Source organism: Pseudorasbora parva, chromosome 13 (assembly GCF_024679245.1).
Source record: "Pseudorasbora parva isolate DD20220531a chromosome 13, ASM2467924v1, whole genome shotgun sequence".
NCBI classification, from domain to species: Eukaryota; Metazoa; Chordata; class Actinopteri; order Cypriniformes; family Gobionidae; genus Pseudorasbora; species Pseudorasbora parva.
The window spans coordinates 46,667,024-46,687,166 of NC_090184.1; the positions used below are offsets into that span (position 1 = coordinate 46,667,024).

The window sequence follows — 20,143 nt, forward strand, 5'->3', positions numbered from 1 at the left end:
CTATCCATTATAAAAGTGCATCTATCCATCATAAAAGTGCATCTGTCCATCATAAAAGTGCATCTATCCATCATAAAAGTGCATCTATCATCATAAAAGTGCATCTATAATCATAATAGTGAATCTATCCATCATAAAAGTGCATCTATCATCATAAAAGTGCATCTATCATCATAAAAGTGCATCTATCATCATTAAAGTGCATCTATCATCATTAAAGTGCATCTATCCATCATAAAAGTGCATCTGTCCATCATAAAAGTGCATCTATCATCATAAAAGTGCATCTATCATCATTAAAGTGCATCTATCCATCATAAAAGTGCATCTGTCCATCATAAAAGTGCATCTATCCATCATAAAAGTGCATCTATCCATCATAATAGTGCATCTATCCATCATAAAAGTGCATCTATCATCATAAAAGTGCATCTATAATCATAATAGTGAATCTATCCATCATAAAAGTGCATCTATCCATCATAAAAGTGCATCTATCCATCATAAAAGTGAATCTATCCATCATAAAAGTGCATCTATCCATCATAAAAGTGCATCTATCCATCATAAAAGTGAATCTATCCATCATAAAAGTGAATCTATCCATCATAATAGTGCATCTATCCATCATAAAAGTGAATCTATCCATCATAAAAGTGCATCTATCCATCATAAAAGAGCATCTATCCATCATAAAAGTGCATCTATCCATCATAAAAGTGCATCTATCCATCATAAAAGTGCATCTATCCATCATAAAAGTGCATCTATCCATCATAAAAGTGCATCTATCCGTCATAAAAGTGCATCTATCCATCATAAAAGTGCATCTATCCATCATAAAAGAGCATCTATCCGTCATAAAAGTGCATCTATCCGTCATAAAAGTGCATCTATCCATCATAAAAGTGCATCTATCAATCATAAAAGTGCATCTATCCATCATAAAAGTGCATCTGTCATCATAAAAGTGCATCTATCCATCATAAAAGTGCATCTATCAATCATAAAAGTGCATCTGTCATCATAAAAGTGCATCTATCCATCATAAAAGTGCATCTGTCATCATAAAAGTGCATCTATCCGTCATAAAAGTGCATCTATCAATCATAAAAGTGCATCTGTCATCATAAAAGTGCATCTATCCATCATAAAAGTGCATCTATCCATCATAAAAGAGCATCTATCCGTCATAAAAGTGCATCTATCCGTCATAAAAGTGCATCTGTCATCATAAAAGTGCATCTATCCATCATAAAAGTGCATCTATCCATCATAAAAGAGCATCTATCCGTCATAAAAGTGCATCTATCCATCATAAAAGTGCATCTATCCATCATAAAAGTGCATCTATCCATCATAAAAGTGCATCTATCCATCATAAGTGCATCTATCCATCATAAAAGTGCATCTATCATCATAAAAGTGCATCTATCATCATAAAAGTGCATCTATCCATCATAAAAGTGCATCTATCATCATAAAAGTGCATCTGTCATCATAAAAGTGCATCTGTCATCATAAAAGTGCATCTATCCATCATAAAAGTGCATCTATCCATCATAAAAGTGCATCTATCCATCATAAAAGTGCATCTATCCATCATAAGTGCATCTATCCATCATAAAAGTGCATCTATCCGTCATAAAAGTGCATCTATCCATCATAAAAGTGCATCTATCCATCATAAAAGTGCATCTATCCATCATAAGTGCATCTATCCATCATAAAAGTGCATCTATCATCATAAAAGTGCATCTATCATCATAAAAGTGCATCTATCATCATAAAAGTGCATCTATCATCATAAAAGTGCATCTATCCATCATAAAAGTGCATCTATCCATCATAAAAGTGCATCTATCCATCATAAGTGCATCTATCATCATAAAAGTGCATCTATCATCATAAAAGTGCATCTATCATCATAAAAGTGCATCTATCCATCATAAAAGTGCATCTATCATCATAAAAGTGCATCTATCATCATAAAAGTGCATCTATCCATCATAAAAGTGCATCTATCCATCATAAAAGTGCATCTATCCATCATAAGTGCATCTATCCATCATAAAAGTGCATCTATCCATCATAAAAGTGCATCTATCATCATAAAAGAGCATCTGTCCATCATAAAAGTGCATCTATCATCATAAAAGTGCATCTATCATCATAAAAGTGCATCTATCCGTCATAAAAGTGCATCTATCCATCATAAAAGTGCATCTATCCATCATAAGTGCATCTATCCATCATAAAAGTGCATCTATCCATCATAAAAGTGCATCTATCCATCATAAAAGTGCATCTATCCATCATAAAAGTTCATCTATCCATCATAAAAGAGCATCTATCATCATAAAAGTGCATCTATCCATCATAAAAGTGAATCTATCATCATAAAAGTGAATCTATCCATGATAAAAGTGCATCTATCCATCATAAAAGTGCATCTATCCATCATAAAAGAGCATCTATCCATCATAAAAGTGCATCTATCCATCATAAAAGTGAATCTGTCCATCATAAAAGTGCATCTATCATCATAAAAGTGCATCTATCCATCATAAAAGTGAATCTGTCCATCATAAAAGTGCATCTATCATCATAAAAGTGCATCTATCCATCATAAAAGTGCATCTATCCATCATAAAAGTGCATCTATCCGTTATAAAAGTGCATCTATCCATCATAAAAGTGCATCTATCCATCATAAAAGTGAATCTGTCCATCATAAAAGTGCATCTATCATCATAAAAGTGCATCTATCCATCATAAAAGTGCATCTATCCGTCATAAAAGTGAATCTGTCCATCATAAAAGTGCATCTATCATCATAAAAGTGCATCTATCCATCATAAAAGTGCATCTATCCATCATAAAAGTGCATCTATCCATCATAAAAGTGCATCTATCCATCATAAAAGTGCATCTATCCATCATAAAAGTGCATCTATCCGTCATAAAAGTGAATCTGTCCATCATAAAAGTGCATCTATCATCATAAAAGTGCATCTATCCATCATAAAAGTGCATCTATCCATCATAAAAGTGCATCTATCATCATAAAAGTGCATCTATCCATCATAAAAGTGCATCTATCATCATAAAAGTGCATCTATCATCATAAAAGTGCATCTATCCATCATAATAGTGCATCTATCCATCATAAAAGTGCATCTATCATCATAAAAGTGCATCTATCCATCATAATAGTGCATCTATCCATCATAAAAGTGCATCTATCCATCATAAAAGAGCATCTATCCATCATAAAAGTGCATCTATCCATCATAAAAGTGCATCTATCCATCATAAAAGTGCATCTATCATCATAAAAGTGCATCTATCATCATAAAAGTGCATCTATCCATCATAAAAGTGCATCTATCCATCATAAAAGTGCATCTATCCATCATAAAAGTGCATCTATCCATCATAAAAGAGCATCTATCAATCATAAAAGTGCATCTATCATCATAAAAGTGCATCTATCCATCATAAAAGTGCATCTATCCATCATAATAGTGCATCTATCCATCATAAAAGTGCATCTATCCATCATAAAAGTGCATCTATCCATCATAAAAGAGCATCTATCCATCATAAAAGTGCATCTATCCATCATAATAGTGCATCTATCCATCATAATAGTGCATCTATCCATCATAATAGTGCATCTATCCATCATAAAAGTGCATCTATCCATCATAATAGTGCATCTATCCATCATAAAAGTGCATCTATCCATCATAATAGTGCATCTATCCATCATAAAAGTGCATCTATCCATCATAAAAGTGCATCTATCCATCATAAAAGAGCATCTATCCATCATAAAAGTGCATCTATCCATCATAATAGTGCATCTATCCATCATAAAAGTGCATCTATCCATCATAATAGTGCATCTATCCATCATAAAAGTGCATCTATCCATCATAATAGTGCATCTATCCATCATAAAAGTGCATCTATCCATCATAAAAGTGCATCTATCCATCATAAAAGAGCATCTATCCATCATAAAAGTGCATCTATCCATCATAATAGTGCATCTATCCATCATAAAAGTGCATCTATCCATCATAAAAGTGCATCTATCCATCATAAAAGAGCATCTATCCGTCATAAAAGTGCATCTATCCATCATAAAAGTGCATCTATCATCATAAAAGTGCATCTATCCATCATAATAGTGCATCTATCATCATAATAGTGCATCTATCCATCATAAAAGTGCATCTATCCATCATAAAAGTGCATCTATCCATGATAAAAGTGCATCTATCCATCATAAAAGTGCATCTATCCATCATAAAAGTGCATCTATCATCATAATAGTGCATCTATCCATCATAAAAGTGCATCTATCCATCATAATAGTGCATCTATCATCATAATAGTGCATCTATCCATCATAAAAGTGCATCTATCCATCATAATAGTGCATCTATCATCATAATAGTGCATCTATCCATCATAAAAGTGCATCTATCCATCATAATAGTGCATCTATCCATCATAAAAGTGCATCTATCCATCATAAAAGTGCATCTATCCATCATAAAAGTGCATCTATCCATGATAAAAGTGCATCTATCCATCATAAAAGTGCATCTATCCATCATAAAAGTGCATCTATCATCATAATAGTGCATCTATCCATCATAAAAGTGCATCTATCCATCATAATAGTGCATCTATCCGTCATAAAAGTGCATCTATCCGTCATAAAAGTGCATCTATCATCATAATAGTGCATCTATCATCATAATAGTGCATCTGTCCATCATAATAGTGCATCTATCATCATAATAGTGCATCTATCCATCATAAAAGTGCATCTATCCGTCATAAAAGTGCATCTATCATCATAATAGTGCATCTATCATCATAAAAGTGCATCTGTCCATCATAATAGTGCATCTATCATCATAATAGTGCATCTATCCATCATAAAAGTGCATCTATCATCATAATAGTGCATCTATCATCATAATAGTGCATCTATCATCATAATAGTGCATCTATCCATCATAATAGTGCATCTATCCATCATAATAGTGCATCTATCCATCATAAAAGTGCATCTATCCATCATAATAGTGCATCTATCATCATAATAGTGCATCTATCCATTATAAAAGTGCATCTATCCATCATAAAAGTGCATCTATCCATCATAAAAGAGCATCTATCCATGATAAAAGTGCATCTATCCATCATAAAAGTGCATCTATCCATCATAAAAGTGCATCTATCCATCATAAAAGTGCATCTATCCATCATAAAAGAGCATCTATCCGTCATAAAAGTGCATCTATCATAATGCTGCATCTATCCGTTATAAAAGTGCATCTATCATCATAAAAGTGCATCTATCCATCATAAAAGTGCATCTATCATCATATAAGAGCATCTATCCGTCATAAAAGTGCATCTATCCATCATAAAAGTGCATCTATCATAATGCTGCATCTATCCGTTATAAAAGTGCATCTATCATCATAAAAGTGCATCTATCCATCATAAAAGTGCATCTATCCATCATAAAAGTGCATCCATCCGTCATAAAAGTGCATCTGTCCATCATAAAAGTGCATCTATCCATCATAAAAGTGCATCTATCCATCATAAAAGAGCATCTGTCCATCATAAAAGTGCATCTATCCATCATAAAAGAGCATCTATCATCATAAAAGTGCATCTATCCATCATAAAAGTGCATCTATCCATCATAAAAGTGCATCTATCATCATAAAAGTGCATCTATCCATCATAAAAGTGCATCTATCCATCATAAAAGTGCATCTATCATCATAAAAGTGCATCTATCCATCATAAAAGTGCATCTATCCATCATAAAAGTGCATCTATCATCATAAAAGTGCATCTATCATCATAAAAGTGCATCTATCCATCATAAAAGTGCATCTATCATCATAAAAGTGCATCTGTCCATCATAAAAGTGCATCTATCATCATAAAAGTGCATCTATCATCATAAGTGCATCTATCCATCATAAAGTGCATCTATCCATCATAAAGTGCATCTATCCATCATAAAAGTGCATCTATCATCATAAAAGTGCATCTATCATCATAAAAGTGCATCTATCCATCATAAAAGTGCATCTATCATCATAAAAGTGCATCTGTCCATCATAAAAGTGCATCTATCATCATAAAAGTGCATCTATCATCATAAGTGCATCTATCATCATAACAGTGCATCCATCCGTCATAAAAGTGCATCTATCCATCATAAAAGTGCATCTATCATCATAAAAGAGCATCTATCCGTCATAAAAGTGCATCTATCCATCATAAAAGAGCATCTATCATCATAAAAGTGCATCTATCCATCATAAAAGTGCATCTATCCATCATAAAAGTGCATCTATCCATCATAAAAGTGCATCTATCATCATAAAAGTGCATCTATCCATCATAAAAGTGCATCTATCATCATAAAAGTGCATCTATCATCATAAAAGTGCATCTATCCATCATAAAAGTGCATCTATCATCATAAAAGTGCATCTATCATCATAAGTGCATCTATCCATCATAAAGTGCATCTATCCGTCATAAAAGTGCATCTATCATCATAAAAGTGCATCTATCCGTCATAAAAGTGCATCTATCCATCATAAAAGTGCATCTATCCATCATAAAAGTGCATCTATCATCATAAAAGTGCATCTATCCATCATAAAAGTGCATCTATCATCATAAAAGTGCATCTATCCATCATAAAAGTGCATCTATCATCATAAAAGTGCATCTATCATCATAAAAGTGCATCTATCCATCATAAAAGTGCATCTATCATCATAAAAGTGCATCTATCATCATAAGTGCATCTATCCATCATAAAGTGCATCTATCCGTCATAAAAGTGCATCTATCCATCATAAAAGTGCATCTATCCATCATAAAAGTGCATCTATCATCATAAAAGTGCATCCATCCGTCATAAAAGTGCATCTATCCACCATAAAAGTGCATCTATCATCATAAAAGTGCATCTATCCATCATAAAAGTGCATCCATCATCATAATAGTGCATCTATCCATCATAAAAGTGCATCTATCATCATAAAAGTGCATCTATCCATCATAAAAGTGCATCTATCCATCATAAAAGAGCATCTATCCATCATAAAAGTGCATCTATCATCATAATAGTGCATCTATCCATCATAAAAGTGCATCTATCATCATAAAAGTGCATCTATCATCATAAAAGTGCATCTATCCATCATAAAAGTGCATCTATCATCATAAAAGTGCATCTATCATCATAAGTGCATCTATCCATCATAAAAGTGCATCTATCCATCATAAAAGTGCATCTATCCGTCATAAAAGTGCATCTATCCATCATAAAAGTGCATCTATCATCATAAAAGTGCATCTATCCATCATAAAAGTGCATCTATCATCATAAAAGTGCATCTATCCATCATAAAAGTGCATCTATCCGTCATAAAAGTGCATCTATCCGTCATAAAAGTGCATCTATCCATCATAAAAGTGCATCTATCATCATAAAAGTGCATCTATCCATCATAAAAGTGCATCCATCATCATAATAGTGCATCTATCCATCATAAAAGTGCATCTGTCCATCATAAAAGTGCATCTATCCATCATAAAAGTGCATCTATCCATCATAAAAGAGCATCTATCCATCATAAAAGAGCATCTATCCATCATAAAAGTGCATCTATCCATCATAAAAGTGCATCTATCATCATAAAAGTGCATCTATCCATCATAAAAGTGCATCTATCCATCATAATAGTGCATCTATCCATCATAAAAGTGCATCTATCCATCATAAAAGTGCATCTATCCATCATAAAAGTGCATCTATCCATCATAAAAGTGCATCTATCCATCATAAAAGTGCATCTATCCGTCATAAAAGTGCATCTATCCGTCATAAAAGTGCATCTATCCATCATAAAAGTGCATCTATCATCATAAAAGTGCATCTATCCATCATAAAAGTGCATCTATCCATCATAATAGTGCATCTATCCATCATAATAGTGCATCTATCCATCATAAAAGTGCATCTATCCATCATAAAAGTGCATCTATCCGTCATAAAAGTGCATCTATCCATCATAAAAGTGCATCTATCATCATAAAAGTGCATCTATCCATCATAAAAGTGCATCTATCCATCATAATAGTGCATCTATCCATCATAATAGTGCATCTATCCATCATAATAGTGCATCTATCCATCATAAAAGTGCATCTATCCATCATAATAGTGCATCTATCCATCATAAAAGTGCATCTATCCATCATAAAAGTGCATCTATCCATCATAAAAGTGCATCTATCCATCATAAAAGTGCATCTATCCATCATAAAAGTGCATCTATCCATCATAAAAGTGCATCTATCCGTCATAAAAGTGCATCTATCCGTCATAAAAGTGCATCTATCCATCATAAAAGTGCATCTATCATCATAAAAGTGCATCTATCCATCATAAAAGTGCATCTATCCATCATAAAAGTGCATCTATCATCATAAAAGTGCATCTATCCATCATAAAAGTGCATCTATCCATCATAAAAGTGCATCTATCCATCATAAAAGAGCATCTATCCATCATAAAAGTGCATCTATCCATCATAAAAGTGCATCTATCATCATAAAAGTGCATCTATCCATCATAAAAGTGCATCTATCCATCATAAAAGAGCATCTATCCATCATAAAAGTGCATCTATCCATCATAAAAGTGCATCTATCCGTCATAAAAGTGCATCTATCCGTCATAAAAGTGCATCTATCCATCATAAAAGTGCATCTATCATCATAAAAGTGCATCTATCCATCATAAAAGTGCATCCATCATCATAATAGTGCATCTATCCATCATAAAAGTGCATCTATCATCATAAAAGTGCATCTATCCATCATAAAAGTGCATCTATCCATCATAAAAGAGCATCTATCCATCATAAAAGTGCATCTATCATCATAATAGTGCATCTATCCATCATAAAAGTGCATCTATCCATCATAAAAGAGCATCTATCCATCATAAAAGTGCATCTATCATCATAATAGTGCATCTATCCATCATAATAGTGCATCTATCCATCATAAAAGTGCATCTATCCATCATAAAAGTGCATCTATCCATCATAAAAGAGCATCTATCCATCATAAAAGTGCATCTATCCATCATAAAAGTGCATCTATCCATCATAAAAGAGCATCTATCCATCATAAAAGAGCATCTATCCATCATAAAAGTGCATCTATCATCATAATAGTGCATCTATCCATCATAAAAGTGCATCTATCCATCATAAAAGTGCATCTATCCATCATAAAAGAGCATCTATCCATCATAAAAGTGCATCTATCATCATAATAGTGCATCTATCCATCATAAAAGTGCATCTATCCATCATAAAAGAGCATCTATCATCATAAAAGTGCATCTATCCATCATAAAAGTGCATCTATCCATCATAAAAGAGCATCTATCCATCATAAAAGTGCATCTATCATCATAATAGTGCATCTATCCATCATAATAGTGCATCTATCCATCATAAAAGTGCATCTATCATCATAAAAGTGCATCTATCCATCATAAAAGAGCATCTATCCATCATAAAAGAGCATCTATCCATCATAAAAGTGCATCTATCATCATAATAGTGCATCTATCCATCATAAAAGTGCATCTATCCATCATAAAAGTGCATCTATCCATCATAAAAGAGCATCTATCCATCATAAAAGTGCATCTATCATCATAATAGTGCATCTATCCATCATAAAAGTGCATCTATCCATCATAAAAGAGCATCTATCATCATAAAAGTGCATCTATCCATCATAAAAGTGCATCTATCCATCATAAAAGAGCATCTATCCATCATAAAAGTGCATCTATCATCATAATAGTGCATCTATCCATCATAATAGTGCATCTATCCATCATAAAAGTGCATCTATCATCATAATAGTGCATCTATCCATCATAAAAGTGCATCTATCCATCATAATAGTGCATCTATCCATCATAAAAGTGCATCTATCCATCATAAAAGAGCATCTATCATCATAAAAGTGCATCTATCCATCATAAAAGTGCATCTATCCATCATAAAAGAGCATCTATCCATCATAAAAGTGCATCTATCATCATAATAGTGCATCTATCCATCATAATAGTGCATCTATCCATCATAAAAGTGCATCTATCATCATAAAAGTGCATCTATCCATCATAAAAGAGCATCTATCCATCATAAAAGAGCATCTATCCATCATAAAAGTGCATCTATCATCATAATAGTGCATCTATCCATCATAAAAGTGCATCTATCCATCATAAAAGTGCATCTATCCATCATAAAAGAGCATCTATCCATCATAAAAGTGCATCTATCATCATAAAAGTGCATCTGTCATCATAAAAGTGCATCTATCCATCATAAAAGTGCATCTATCCATCATAAAAGTGCATCTATCCATCATAAAAGTGCATCTATCCATCATAAAAGTGCATCTATCATCATAAAAGTGCATCTATCATCATAAAAGTGCATCTATCCATCATAAAAGTGCATCTATCATCATAAAAGTGCATCTATCATCATAAGTGCATCTATCCATCATAAAAGTGCATCTATCCATCATAAAAGTGCATCTATCCATTATAAAAGTGCATCTATCCATCATAAAAGTGCATCTATCCATCATAAAAGTGCATCTATCCATCATAAAAGTGCATCTATCCATTATAAAAGTGCATCTATCCATCATAAAAGTGCATCTATCCATCATAAAAGTGCATCTATCCATTATAAAAGTGCATCTATCATCATAATAGTGCATCTGTCATCATAAAAGTGCATCTATCCATCATAAAAGTGCATCTATCCATTATAAAAGTGCATCTATCCATCATAAAAGTGCATCTATCCATTATAAAAGTGCATCTATCCATCATAAAAGTGCATCTATCCATCATAAAAGTGCATCTATCCATTATAAAAGTGCATCTATCATCATAATAGTGCATCTGTCATCATAAAAGTGCATCTATCATCATAATAGTGCATCTGTCATCATAAAAGTGCATCTATCCATCATAAAAGTGCATCTATCCATCATAAAAGTGCATCTATCATCATAATAGTGCATCTATCCATCATAATAGTGCATCTATCCATCATAAAAGTGCATCTATCCATTATAAAAGTGCATCTATCCATTATAAAAGTGCTCTACACAGCTCCGGGGTTAATAAAGGCCTTCTATGTCCAACGTCATCGTCGCACCCGTGACGCTTTCTTCATAAGTTGAATATGGAAGGCAGATACCCTTTTTTGGGCTTCGAATGTTGGGCTGCCATTATAAAGCTTGGGTCGGAACATTTTTTAACATAACTCTGTGTTCGTCTGAAAGAAGAATGTCATACACACCTAGGACAGCTTTATGGGGAGTCAATCATGGGCTAATCTTCATTTTTTGGGTGAACTATCCCTTTAAGTTGTCTCAAAAGACGCACTATACACTATGTACTCTCCCATCTAGTGGTTTTAGTTTTTAGTTTTATATGGTTTTTTTATAAGGATTATCATGAAGTGATCAAAGTTTTCAATGTTCCAAATGTAATTTTAGGTGAGGGGAGCATAATTTCACACTAATCACATGAAAAACTCACATAGAATAGTGCACAAGTGTGTGATTTGGGACCCGGTAACAGTCTTAGCCTGTTTATGCAACGAGACGTGAAGCGGTCACGTATCCCAGCGGTGACGTTTATTCCTATCATTATTTAAAGGGCTGGTTTCAAGCTATTTGACTTGTTTAACTTTAGTTAGTGTGTAATGTCGCTGCTTGAGCATTAACAGTATCTGCAAAGTTACAGCACTGAAAGTTCACTGCAAACGGAGATATTGTCTTTTAAAGTTACGGCAGTTTATTGCCTACAAAAATGGCCGGTTTGGACTACAACAAGCTTCTTCCTGGGTTGGTGACATCATAAACCCTCGCTAGTCTCCACAGATGTGACTTCTGCCCGTAATGGGAAGGGGCGTGGCCTTAACCTGTGCTTGGCATTTCAGCCAATAAAAATACAGGAAACTACATTTAGCCATCTGACCAATCTAAGACCGTTGCGTTTTTCAGAGGGAGGGGCTTCATAGAAGCAGGAAGCAGACGAGCCGTTCAAGTAAGCAAGCCTAGGAAAAAAACCCGAAACCACCCCTTTAATGTTATTGCTGAACGTTTCGTCACATAAAACAATGACTGCACATCTTTAAGAGCCTTCATGAGGATGAGGATGAGGACGCTCTGTTAGATACCTGGTTGTGTGTGGAGTCCAGCAGCACACTGTCAGTCTCCTGATTCAAGAGTTACGATGAAACATGCAGGTCAATCACAGGCCACAGTTAGACGGTTAATCACACAATCATCACATTTACAACACAAATTAACAGATATTATTGACATCACAGACTCGGGTGATCCTTACAAACACAATCAGAAGGGGTGAAATCAAGCAGCAGGCATTCTGGGTAAAAGAGCACTGCAAAAAATGCTCTTCTTATTTAGTTTACGAACAGAAACACGGTTATTTTTCTCACCCCATTGGCAGATCATTTTGCCTGTTTTAAGTAAAAACTTACTTCATTTTGATTTTATTTTCAACAAAACAAGAAAAAATATCTTATGTTGTTTAACTGATCTAGTAAATGCATCTTGATTTAAGATTAATTAGATATTTAAAAGATATTAGATATTTAGACTGGAAACAAGAAAAAAATACTAATAAGAAGAGCATTTTTTGCAGTGAGCGCGCATAAATACCTCGTTAAGATCTCGTTTCTTAGTGAAGATGTTCCGTATGAAGGTCTCCTGAACCTCCTCCTGTTTGACCAGAAACTGCCAGAGTCGCTTCACTGGCAGAGCCGATCGCCGGCGAGACCTGAGGGCAGAAGACACGGATCACGCTCATTACACGCTCCGAGCACGCTCATAACACGCTCACAGCACGCTCGACACGCTCACAGCACGCTCAGAACACGCTCACAGCACGCTCACAGCACGCTCACAGCACGCTCACAACACGCTCACAACACGCTCACAGCACGCTCACAGCACGCTCACAGCACGCTCACAGCACGCTCACAGCACGCTCACAGCACGCTCACAACACGCTCACAGCACGCTCACAGCACGCTCACAGCACGCTCACAGCACGCTCACAGCACGCTCGACACGCTCACAACACGCTGAGAGCACGCTCACAGCACGCTCACAGCACACGCTCACAGCACGCTCACAGCACGCTCAGCACACGCTCACAGCACGCTCACAGCACGCTCACAGCACGCTCACAGCACGCTCACAGCACGCTCGACACGCTCACAGCACGCTCACAGCACGCTCGACACGCTCACAGCACGCTCACAGCACGCTCACAGCACGCTCACAGCGCGCTCGACACGCTCACAGCACGCTCACAGCACGCTCGACACGCTCACAGCACGCTCACAGCACGCTCAGAGCACGCTCACAGCACGCTCACAGCACGCTCACAGCACGCTCACAGCACGCTCACAGCACGCTCACAACACACTGAGAGCACGCTCACAGCACGCTCGACACGCTCACAGCACGCTCACAGCACGCTCACAGCACGCTCACAGCACGCTCACAGCACGCTCGACACGCTCACAGCACGCTCACAGCACGCTCACAGCACGCTCGACACACTCACGACACGCTCACGGCACGCTCACGGCACGCTCACAGCACGCTCACGCACGCTCACAGCACGCTCAGAGCACGCTCATAACACGCTCATAACGCTCACAGCACGCTCGACACGCTCACAGCACGCTCACGGCACGCTCACGGCACGCTCACGGCACGCTCACGGCACGCTCAGGGCACGCTCAGAGCACGCTCAGAGCACGCTCAGAGCACGCTCAGAGCACGCTCACAACACGCTCAGAGCACGCTCATGACACGCTCACGACACACTCACGACACGCTCACACCACGCTCAGAGCACGCTCACAGCACGCTCACAGCACGCTCAGAGCACGCTCACAACACGCTCAGAGCACGCTCATGACACGCTCAGAGCACGCTCACAACACGCTCACAACACGCTCAGAGCACGCTCAGAGCACGCTCATGACACGCTCAGAGCACGCTCACAACACGCTCACAACACGCTCAGAGCACGCTCACAGCACGCTCAGAGCACGCTCACAGCACGCTCACAGCACGCTCAGAGCACGCTCACAGCACGCTCAGAGCACGCTCAGAGCACGCTCACAACACGCTCACAACACGCTCATGACACGCTCAGAGCACGCTCACAACACGCTCACAACACGCTCACAACACTCTCAGAGCACGCTCAGAGCACGCTCACAACACGCTCACAGCACGCTCAGAGCACGCTCACAGCGCGCTCACAGCGCGCTCACAGCACGCTCACAGCACGCTCACAGCACGCTCACAGCACGCTCACAGCACGCTCACAGCACGCTCACAGCACGCTCACAACACGCTCACAGCACGCTCAGAGCACGCTCACAGCGCGCTCACAGCTCGCTCACAACACGCTCACAACACGCTCACAGCACGCTCACAACACGCTGAGAGCACGCTCACAGCACGCTCACAGCACGCTCACAACACGCTCACAGCACGCTCACAGCACGCTCACAGCACGCTCAGAGCACGCTCACAGCGCGCTCACAGCTCGCTCACGGCTCGCTCACAACACGCTCACGGCACGCTCACAACACGCTCAGAGCACGCTCACAGCACGCTCACAGCACGCTCACAGCACGCTCACAGCACGCTCAGAGCACGCTCACAGCAGGCTCACAACACGCTCAGAGCACGCTCACAGCACGCTCACAGCACGCTCACAACACGCTCACAGCACGCTCAGAGCACGCTCACAGCACGCTCACAGCACGCTCACAGCACGCTCACAGCACGCTCAGAGCACGCTCAGAGCACGCTCACAGCACGCTCACAGCACGCTCACAGCACGCTCACAGCAGGCTCACAGCACGCTCACAGCACGCTCAGAGCACGCTCAGAGCACGCTCACAGCACGCTCACAGCACGCTCACAACACGCTCACAACACGCTCACAGCACGCTCACAGCACGCTCACAGCACGCTCACAGCACGCTCACAGCACGCTCACAGCTCGCTCACAGCTCGCTCACAGCACGCTCACAGCACGCTCAGAGCACGCTCACAGCACGCTCACAGCACGCTCACAGCGCGCTCACAACGCGCTCACAGCACGCTCACAGCACGCTCGACACGCTCACAGCACGCTCACAACACGCTCACAACACGCTCACAGCACGCTCAGAACACGCTCACAGCACGCTCACAGCACGCTCACAGCACGCTCACAGCACGCTCACAGCACGCTCACAACACGCTCACAACACGCTCACAACACGCTCACAACACGCTCAGGGCGCGCTCACGGCGCGCTCACGGCTCGCTCACGGCTCGCTCAGAGCACGCTCACAGCACGCTCACAGCACGCTCACAGCACGCTCACAACACGCTCACAACACGCTCACAGCACGCTCACAGCACGCTCACAACACGCTCACAACACGCTCACAGCACGCTCAGAACACGCTCACAGCACGCTCACAGCACGCTCACAGCACGCTCGACACGCTCACAACACGCTCAGAGCACGCTCACACGTATCACCCGCCACACGTATCACACGCATCACGCGTATCACCCGCCACACGTATCACACGCATCACGCGCCACGCGTATCACACGCATCACGCGCCACGCGTATCACACGCATCATGCGCCACACGTATCACACACATCCCGCGCCACACGTATCACACACATCACGCGCCACACGTATCACACACATCATGCGCCACACGTATCACACACATCATGCGCCACACGTATCACACACATCACGCGCCACACGTATCACACACATCATGCGCCACACGTATCACACACATCACGCGCCACACGTATCACACACATCACGCGCCACACGTATCACACACATCACGCGCCACACGTATCACACACATCATGCGCCACACGTATCACACGCATCACGCCCACATGTATCACACGCATCACGCACCACACGTATCACACACATCACGCACCACACGTATCACACACATCACGCGCCACACGTATCACACACATCACGCGCCACACGTATCACACACATCATGCGCCACACGTATCACACACATCACGCGCCACACGTATCACACACATCACGCCCACACGTATCACACACATCACGCACCACACGTATCACACACATCAAGCGCCACACGTATCACACACATCACGCGCCACACGTATCACACACATCATGCGCCACACGTATCACACACATCACGCGCCACACGTATCACACACATCACGCGCCACACGTATCACACACATCACGCGCCACACGTATCACACACATCATGCGCCACACGTATCACACACATCACGCGCCACACGTATCACACACATCATGCGCCACACGTATCACACGCATCACGCCCACATGTATCACACGCATCACGCACCACACGTATCACACGCATCACGCACCACACGTATCACACACATCACGCGCCACACGTATCACACACATCACGCGCCACACGTATCACACACATCATGCGCCACACGTATCACACACATCACGCGCCACACGTATCACACACATCACGCCCACACGTATCACACACATCACGCACCACACGTATCACACACATCACGCGCCACACGTATCACACGCATCACGCCCACACGTATCACACACATCACGCGCCACACGTATCACACACATCACGCGCCACACGCATTACACGCATCACGCCCACACGTATCACACACATCACGCGCCACACGCATTACACGCATCACGCCCACACGTATCACACACATCACGCACCACACGTATCACACACATCACGCGCCACACGTATCACACACATCACGCCCACACGTATCACACACATCACGCACCACACGTATCACACACATCATGCGCCACACGTATCACACGCATCACGCCCACACGTATCACACTCATCATGCGCCACACGTATCACACACATCACGCGCCACACGTATCACACACATCATGCGCCACACGCATCACACACATCACACGCATCACGCCACACGCATCATCATGTGCTGCGGAACACACCTGAAGGGCGTGTTGGAGGGCTCGAACAGGGCCTTGTGGCGCAGGAGGGCCGGGCCCGACGACAGGCTCTCCTCCATCAGCTGAGTGGAGATGAACTTTGGCGGAGGACCTCCGAAGATCTCCAGCCTCTTGAGAAGCAGCTGCTCCCATCGCTGAAGAGTCTTCAGAGCGGCGTGACAGAGCGGAGAGCACACGGGCAGATCTGACACACACACACACACAGAGAGAGAGACAGACACACACACACAGAGACAGACACACACACACATCATACAGACACACACACACACACACACACACACACATCATACGATGAGCAAAATCATATTCTAATTTTATTTAATTTGTAAGCTTGTTTCCAGCCATTTTATTTAACCACGGCTTAATAACCGTTTCGGATCATGCACGTCTCGTCCCATGTTCCTCTGTCACTCACAGTCTCCTTACCTAAGAGGTCGTGACCTGCCGTGGGGTAGAAGGTCTTGAGGTTGAGCTGCACCATCTGCACCATGGCTAAGCGCATCAGACACCAGCTGCACAGGGACATCATCACCATCATCATCATCACCACCATCATCACCCCATCATCATCATCACCATCATCACCATCATCATCATCATCACCATCATCACCCCATCATCATCATCATCACCATCATCACCCCATCATCATCATCATCATCATCACCATCATCACCCCATCATCATCATCATCACCATCATCACCCCATCATCATCATCATCACCATCATCACCCCATCATCATCATCATCATCATCATCACCATCATCATCATCATCACCCCATCACCATCATCATCATCATCACCCCATCATCACGTCATCACCATCACGTGACTCTCAGCTCACCTGTACGAGTTACTGTTGGAATGTTCCACCAGTGGTGAGTTTGGATCAAAAGCATCTTCTTCGTCCTCCTCATCATCCTCCTCATCCTCGCTGCCTTGGCTTTCCTCTGAATCGTATTCCACTCGGCTGGCAGATGGAGGCAGGTACGGCTTCTCACACACACACACACACACACACACACACACACACACACACACACACACACACACACACACACACACACACACACACACACACACACACACACACACACACACACACACACACACACACACACACACACACACACACACACACACACACACACACACACACACACACACACACACACACACACACACACACACACTTCCATTAAAGCATCTGCACTGGAAGCCAGAGAATTAACCCCTAGAGGCCGCCAGTGCAAAAGAGACTCAACATACTTTATTTTGGTCATTCAGGCAAATGTTATAAATCATTATAATCTGTTAACCCTTAAAGACCGAGGCAGCCGCCAGCGGCTAAAAATAACTATCGTTCTAAAATGTTTAATAACTTTTAAACCGCAAATCCAATCTGTATGCTGTAAACTGCACCGTAAAGAGGAGAATCTCCGCTTTCTAAAGGTATAACATTAATCGCGATTGATCATTCAGAGGCTCCGTAGTCAGCATCGATGCGTCATCAAAATATGCAGCATTGACTAAAAATTACTATCGTTCTAAAATGTTTAATAACTTTTAAAGCATCACTAGGTAACTTTTCAACCTTCATAATATATTTTTTAAGACTCTAGTGATGATAAATCGACTTACAATAGGTTTAACAACACGTCTGCCATAGCCTGATGGGGTCTGTATCGTTTTTAATCGTACTTTTAAACTTCGGGTTTCGGGTAGTAACCCGAGAACAAAAAGAACTACAAAATTCGACTGCTTTACGGCAAATACGTCACTTCCACCAACACACACACTTCCTTACATTCGGACGTGCGAGCCCAACTTTGTTCGTCGGATAATATAGTCATGTCTGAAGCAGCAGAGACAAATAAGAAAGAAAAGGTTTTGTTGGAGGAAAGCAATAAGAGGAAACGAGAGAGTGCTGTGATTAAAGGCAGGACGAGGATCAACATGTGACCAGCGTTTGCTCGTCGGCGTGAGCTGAAGGAGGCGTGCCCGACCGATGCTGTCCTGCTAGTTACGGTGATTACCGACCACTCAAACATTGAACTGAAGTATCATATAGATTCTGGAAAACGCTAACCAATAGACTACTATAATGGCGCTGGCTTGTAGACGTGAGCATCGTGATTATTTGGCGTTTGAAAAAAATAAAACCCATGAAATTATATTCATATGACATGCTGAAACATAAGCCACTGACTGTACCTGGGATGAAGACATTTCACACGCGCCGCCAGAAGAACTCCTCCTGCAGTGTTCAGGGGAACTGTTAGTGCTGCACCGACCCGCGGGACGCTTTTATGAAGTTATTTGGCCCGCCCCGCACCACTGTATATATTTTTACAACCCGCCGCGCACCCGCGACCATTAAATAGACATACGGGGTCCGCGGGTTATGAGACGACCGCGCATCACTAGTTCAGGGCTATCAGGGTTGTCATGTCAGCAAATGCACGCGCGATGGCATCCCCTGTTGTAGGATGACAGCTCTTACGACAGTAGCTGAGGACATTATTTTTTCCAAACTGTAGGGGGACCCCAAGAGCAAAAGTAGCCAAGTGGGGCTTTAAACCGCTAATCCAATCTGTGTGCTGTAAACTGCACCATAAAGAGGAGAATCTCTGCTTTCCATAGGTATAATATGTCTCGCGATTGATCCTTCAGAGGCTCCATAGTCAGCGTGGATGCGTCAACAAAATATGCAGCATTGATTTGTCCAAGAAACACACGTGGGTTGTTCCCCTGAGCCAAACAGAATTTTTTTTTATTAGTCCCACCCCCCTATGCCCAGATTCGTTGAAACTTTGATCAATTCAACCAATAAACACAGTGTTTGGTCT

The 20,143-nt window shown here is 41.2% G+C and overlaps 1 protein-coding gene across 1 annotated transcript in view; it reads right to left on the reverse strand.

The window, feature by feature from the left end:
• The window catches only part of dmxl1 (Dmx-like 1), a 101,097-nt gene that overhangs the window by 14,958 nt on the left and 65,996 nt on the right, over positions 1–20,143 (reverse strand). Inside the window, exons 32-36 of the mRNA XM_067414619.1 lie at positions 18,139–18,287; positions 17,717–17,802; positions 17,270–17,471; positions 12,874–12,991; positions 12,369–12,407 (exon numbers count right to left, since the gene is read on the reverse strand). Of these exons, the coding sequence (XP_067270720.1) occupies positions 12,369–12,407; positions 12,874–12,991; positions 17,270–17,471; positions 17,717–17,802; positions 18,139–18,287 (594 nt within the window). The remainder of the gene's footprint in view (positions 1–12,368; positions 12,408–12,873; positions 12,992–17,269; positions 17,472–17,716; positions 17,803–18,138; positions 18,288–20,143) is intronic.